This window comes from Peromyscus eremicus, chromosome 3 (genome assembly GCF_949786415.1).
Source record: "Peromyscus eremicus chromosome 3, PerEre_H2_v1, whole genome shotgun sequence".
NCBI classification, from domain to species: domain Eukaryota; kingdom Metazoa; phylum Chordata; class Mammalia; order Rodentia; family Cricetidae; genus Peromyscus; species Peromyscus eremicus.
Genome location: NC_081418.1, coordinates 59,123,324 through 59,129,932, shown reverse-complemented (window position 1 = coordinate 59,129,932; position 6,609 = coordinate 59,123,324). Strand labels below are relative to the sequence as shown.

Below are 6,609 nucleotides of genomic sequence, written 5' to 3'. Positions count from 1 at the left end.
GTGCCCATGCTCCTGTGTGCCCATGCTCCTGTGTGCGCCCATGCTGCTGTGTGTGCCCATGCTCCTGTGTGCCCATGCTCCTGTGTGCACCCATGCTCCTGTGTGCCCATGCTCCTGTGTGCACCCATGCTCCTGTGTGTGCCCATGCTCCTGTGTGTGCCCATGCTCCTGTGTGTGCCCATATTCCTGTGTGTGCCCATGCTCCTGTGTGCCCATGCTCCTGTGTGCCCATGCTCCTGTGTGCCCATGCTCCTGTGTGCCCATGCTCCTGTGTGCCCATGCTCCTGTGTGTGCCCATGCTCCTGTGTGTGCCCATGCTCCTGTGTGTGCCCATGCTCCTGTGTGTGCGCATGCTCCTGTGTGCCCATGCTCCTGTGTGTGTGTGTGCACCCATGCTCCTGTGTGCACCCATGCTCCTGTGTGCCCATGCTCCTGTGTGCCCATGCTCCTGTGTGCCCATGCTCCTGTGTGTGCCCATGCTCCTGTGTGCGTGCCCATGCTCCTGTGTGTGCCCATGCTCCTGTGTGTGTGTGTGTGCACCCATGCTCCTGTGTGCCCATGCTCTTGTGTGCACCCATACTCCTGTGTGTGCCCATTCTCCTGTATGTGCCTTCCTGGTGAACAAAGTCTGTTGTCTGACTTTCCACTCTTCGTTTTGAGACAGGGTCTCTCCCTGAACCTGGAGCTCACTGCTTCTGCTAGACTGGCAGGCCAAGGAACTCTAGGGATCTGCCTGTCTCCATTGCTGGGGTAAAGGACATGGGCCACCATGCTTCCCCCTTTTATGAGGATGTTGGACGTCTGGCTGAAGTTTCTCATACCTGCAGGGCAAGGACTAAGCTACTAATCTAGCTCCAGCTCTGGTTCCAGTAGAGGCACTCTGGAAAATTCTGTTTCCTTGTCCCCTTCAACTGTTTGAGGGCAGCTATATATCTTCCACCTTTAATTCCTGTAAAGGGTTATTAGTTTCCTCCTATTCATGCACAAAAGTTAGCACACTGTGCACGTGATTGTCTGTCATTTTCTTCTTCTATGAACTATACCCTCTAGGTGTTTCCCTGTAGTCCCGACTCATACACTTTCCCCTGTCATCTGGCACCACAGTGGGGCTGTGCCTTAGTTGATTGACTGTTCTTCCCTGCAGGTGCAGACTCCGTGGTCTCCAGACTTTGCTTGTTGCAGACAGTTCTGCTGTGATCAGCATACACATATGTTTTTATTTGTTTGTTGATAAAGGGATCTTAGGGTGAACTTTAGATGCTAAAACAACAACAAAAGGGTGAGATGTTGGTAAATTTGTTAAATTTCCTCTTAGCAGTTTTCTTCTGCATGCCCAGATTTGAGGTGGGACAATTCCCATAAAGTTGCCCTAAGAGAGAAGGGGAAGTCTCAGATATTGAAAAATCCATCAGCTAAAGAAACCCAGTATCTTTGCCCTGGCCGTGAAGGTTATTTAGCATGTAGTAGATATATGGAGCCCATGGCCACATGTCTGAGTAAGCGGTACACATACCCCCCCAGTTCTAGAAGCAACACGGAAGGGTAGAATGCCAAAGGTTATTGGATGTCCTTGTGGTGCTCTGGGGCTGTTGAGCTGGAGCTGATGCTGCACTCTTGACACAGGGTTGTAGATGCCACTGAGGTTGAAAGGAGGAGGCATCAGGCAGACCCTGTCCCCAGTGATTTAGTGTTGGATAGATCTGTGGCCGTTGTACCTAGGCGTCTTTCAATGATATAGAAGAAGTTGAAAGGCTGGAGAGAGAAACCTACAAAGTTCTTCGCTGAGGTCATACTGGGGACAGTTTCAGAATGGGGCCCATGAGAGAATCCCACTGTCACCCAGGCCACCAAATCCTGTGGGAGAGAAAAAGGCTTTAGTGAACAAGGAGGTACTGTGGACCCTGGAAGGGTCATTTTTTAAAATTTATTTTTATTAGTTAATTATTTCCAGCCCGTCACAGTTTCCCCTCCCTCCCTCTCTCCTCTCAGTCCCTTCCCCCAACCTCCCCTTTTCCCCACCCCCAATCCATTCCTCCTCCTTTCTCTTTGGAAAAGGGCAGGCCTCCCATGGATATCTTATCAGCCAGCCATGGCATATCAAGTGGCAGTAACACTAGGCACCTCTTCTCCTGTTGAGGCTGGATGAGGCAACCCAGTAGGAGGGAAGGGTCCCCAAAGCAGGTAACAGAGTCAGAGACAGCCCTTGCCCCCACTGTTAGGAATCCCATAAGAAGACCAAGCTACACATACGTGCATAGGGCCTAGGTCAGTTCCATGCAGGCTCTCTGGTTGGCTGTTCAGTCTCTGTGAGCCCCTATGAGCCCAGGTTGGTTGATTCTAAGGTTTTTCTCGTGGTAGGATTGGGTCATTTTAAGATGTGTCTACAAACTTCCCCCAGATGGCCTCAGCCCCATTGAAAAGAGGTTGGCTCATCATTCATGACCTCCGAATTTGCCCTCCATGAAAGCCACACTTCTAGGACCAGGGACAGGTGAGAGGGTAGTGACAAGGACAGAGGAGGAAGGACTAGTGCAATACCTGGTCTTCAATGCTCTCATTGTTCTGGAGGAAATCCTCAAAGACCACGGGGGGATCCCAGGGGTGGTTCTGGTTGTAAATGCTGGTGCTGCACTGCTCAGACTCCCAATATTTGGTCACTGCCAGGGAGTACCTGAAGGTTGAGAAGCCAGGTGGTTCTGAGCACGGGGGCTGCCTCTGAGGCCCAGCTAGGGCTCAGAACGTGCCCAGGGCCTCAGATGAGGAAGTTAGTGCTTCCTCCCAATGTGCAGCCATCTCCTGGGACTTTGTAAGAGTGCCCAAAGCCATCCGAGGGTCAAGAGCCCCATGAGCACCTTTCTTCCCTCCCCAAGTGCGTGCGGATCACACTCAGACTCACACGTGGGCTCGTGGGCTCAGAGCCTCAAGAACGGAAGCACAGAGATGCATTCAGAGAGGAGCCCCTCCCCTCCTCACCTGGCCCAGGTGAAAGCCAAGTCCTCCTGGGATTCAGGGGTCAGCTTCTGCCTAGATGTGGAGTAGATGTGTAAACGGTAGCTGCGCCTGTGTCCCCAGATGTCCCTTTGGGGGCTGCTAAAGAGCAGGAACGGAGGCAGAGTCTGTCCGAAGGGGAAGGTGGCCTGGCGCTCCTGGGAATACCGTGTCTTCTCCATTGTGTCCTGGACCAGGTGGTGTCTTAGGCTGCCAGGGTTGGTGGTGTTCTGCCTGGTCTGCAGTGTGTGGAAGCTGTTGTTGGTGCCTGGAACCATGAGGGGAGAGGGAGGTTGAGAACCAACTTCGATTAGAAGCTTTTTCCTTCCACCCTGGATCTCCAGCATAGGTCACATCCACAGCCAGCTGCCAGCAAGAAGCTATGCTGGAGCAGAAGCTGGGCTAGCAGTGTGAGCAGCGAAACTAAGTGAACCCCAAACCAGAGGAGCTGGAGGACAGTTCAGGGGTCAGCTCTGGCAGTTGTGGTAGTTTCAGTGTGGCCCAGGCAGTTTTCAGGAGAGCTGTGACACAGCCTTTTTGCTACAGTTTTAACCCTGGAGAAGGGATAGCCTGTGTTACTGAAGGCCTGAGACTGGCAATATATATATTCTGGGCCATAAAGACAAATGGGATTCATGAGTGACAGATCATAGTGGCCTTGTTCTGTCAAGTGTCACAGCCATGACACTCCTCTGTGGTGACATTATATATCCAGGGAACACACTAAGCACCCCTGATGGCACTACAGACCCTCTGGGAGAGCTAGGCAGTGGCATTTCATCCCCCCCCCCACTTCTTCCTCACTAGGGTACCACTCACAGCCACTATTTCTCAGATATGCGTAATACTTTTTTTGCGGGGGGAGGAGGGAGGAAGCTCAATGAATACTTCTCATTTAACATCAGGAAGTCTCAGCCCTATCAATCTTTTGTGGAGTAAAGTTATTGGTGGGAAGCAGCTGAGTGACAGGGAGGGTCTGATTTCAAGTCCTACCTGCCACATCCAGGTCAACACGGTAATGCACAAGGTGGGTGTGACTGTTGCCAAGTTGGTGAGTCATCAGGTGAACTTCGCCCAACCCCCCAGGGGTGTAGATGGTGGTGTGGGTAGAGCCTGTGGCATGCATCTTGGCTGAGAGCATGCCGTTAGTATAGAAGACGAAGTCCCAGATGTAATCAAAATTGTAGAGCGCTGAGGTTGCCCGCAGAACCAGCTTGTGTCCCATGACATCCGAAAAGAAGCTGATTTTGCCTGGAAAGTCAGTGTTAAAGATGGGCCTAACAGGCACCCCCATGGGGATCTCAAAGATGCAGAGGGCTCGTGGATAACGGACAGGCCCATCAGTGTCATAGTAGTGGATAACATCTAGGAAGGTGGCTGTCTCTGGACAGTTGATGCCAGGGGCTAACTCATGAGTCACACTGCCCATGCCCCAGCCTAGATCCATGGTCTTGGTCAGCTCCCCTGCAGGTGTATTTTCTCTATGCACAGCTATAGCTGTCTGCACGCTGATCTCGTAGGCTACAGGCTCATCCCTGAAGTGCACATTCAATATCCGCAGCCCAGAAGAGGGTCGAAGCTGGAAGGAGAAGCTCCAGCCTTTGTAGATCACCGTGTTGCCCTCTAGTCTGTATCTGGAACCATTGCCTTGTTCCACATGGGGGCCAGACTCGCTGAGGGGCATTGGGAATTCCCCACCAGGCTTGTTGAAGATTTGTAGCTGCTCTGTGTTCTTGGGCAGCGGGTCCTTGAGGACCACTGTATCTACTTCTCCGTCTGCATACTTCTGAGCCAGTTCTTCTGGGCTGCTGTAGAATTTGTCATTATACCAGACCTGCTCTACTTTCCAGTCCTGGATGTTCGTGCTCCCATGATCCACAAGGATCTCCAACCCTGTGGGTTGCAGGAGGTGGTCTTTCACAATGCGCTGCAAGAGAAACCAGGTGGCCCGATGTCTAGACTCCACACTGTGGGGGGCCACGTGGGTGAAGGTGAGGCACTGGCCATTGCAGTCCTCTAGTGAGAAGCCGGTGGTGTCAACGAAAAACTTCTGTAAGGGTGTGGTGGCCTCCTTGATTTTGTGGTAGAGAAGGCTTTGCTCTGCTTTGGACATGGGTCTGGATGCCCAGGATCGATGTTTTGCTGGCCTGGGGGACAGTTCTCTCATATAGATGGGCTGTGGCAGGGGCCCCACAGCAAACTCGGTGACATTGGGGTGCTCCTGGGCACTAAAGAAGATGACCACACGGGCCTCCCGCACTGGAAGTCTTGTTCCTTTATCCAGAAACTCTAGGACATCCTTCTTCTTGGGCAGCAGCATCTCAATGAGGAACACAGAGTTCTTGTCTAAAGCCTGTGTGCCAGATGGCTGCAGCTCCAGCTCCGGCCTGCTCATCAGGAAGCTGTGCACGGCTTCTATCTCCTGGGCGCTCAGGTCTGCAAACACCTGGGCCTTGCCGTTCAGCATCCAGTTGGGGTGCTCTGCCATGGCCATCGGTAGAACCAAGATGATGGCCATGCAGCCCAGTGCTAAGCTCCTTGGTGCCAGCCCCATGGCTCTGGAACTCAGCAGAAGAAAGGAGAGAACTTAGGTATTTCTCTCTCCAAGCCAGCACTCAGAGCACACTGTCTCTAAGCCCGTTGCCCCTGACTGTGCTTCCTCCCTTACCCAGCTGAAGCCAGAGTTGGAGTCTCTGGGTCCTCACCCACAGGTCACAGCACTGTCCAGACCCCTGCGTGCATCCACCTGTTTCCTCTCTCTTCTGGAAATCTCTTATATTCTTTCTTATCTGGATATCTCCCATTGCTTCCCCCATTCTGGGTGTTATAACAGTGGGGAACGTTCTTCAGCAGGGTGTACCATGAGTCACAGCAGCCCAAGGCTTGGTCCTCAAGGGCTACTAATGGCCTGTGTTCTGGTGGGCCAGAGGGCTGTAGTCATAGCAAAATTCCCTTTCTGATTCAACAGATGATCATTTAGGGGGTTGCATGCTGAGATTTAGGTTAAATGTTCAAAGTGCAGGAAGGGAGCATGATACAAGCGAGAAAGGTAGATGGAATGGAGCGATAATAGTGTTTGAAAAAAGCCACAGGGAAACATTTTATAAGCTTACTGAAAACCACACTACACTACACAGTGACACAGACACAGACACAGACACAGACACAGACACACACACAGACACACACACACAGACACACACACAGACACACACACACAGACACACACACACACACACACACACACACACACACACACACACACACTTAAATGGAATATACCACACCAGGTGATATTGATCCCTCCAAGGAGCTGTTGACTAACAACAGCCACAGTGCTAGGCATGAGAAACTTCCACTTGAGTTGTTCGTCAGGAGGATGTCCAAGGGACTCCAAGAGACTCCCAGAACAGTGGAGGCTACTGCCATTGCCATTGGCTGCTTCTCACAACTTGAAGGCAAGACTCAATTGCTGAAAACACCACACCCTTCAGATACAAGACTTGAAGAAATCCAACTGCATCTGGCCTGGAAGCTTCCTACTTAAAGACCAGGTCTTACTATTTCACAAGGTCTGTTCAAGCTCCCAAGGGAGAAAAACTATCAATACTCATACTCAAC

General features: G+C 51.8%; 1 protein-coding gene across 1 annotated transcript; it reads right to left on the bottom strand.

Moving 5' to 3' along the window:
- Window positions 1-1,338: 1,338 nt before the first annotated feature.
- On the bottom strand, window positions 1,339-5,542 carry LOC131905821 (amiloride-sensitive amine oxidase [copper-containing]-like). Its single transcript, XM_059256632.1, has 4 exons — window positions 3,982-5,542; window positions 2,974-3,256; window positions 2,539-2,671; window positions 1,339-1,854 (listed from the first exon to the last, which is right to left on the bottom strand). The coding sequence occupies exons 1-4, from the start codon at window positions 5,540-5,542 to the stop codon at window positions 1,660-1,662; spliced, it is 2,172 nt and encodes a 723-aa protein (XP_059112615.1). The 3' UTR covers window positions 1,339-1,659.
- Window positions 5,543-6,609: the final 1,067 nt, after the last annotated feature.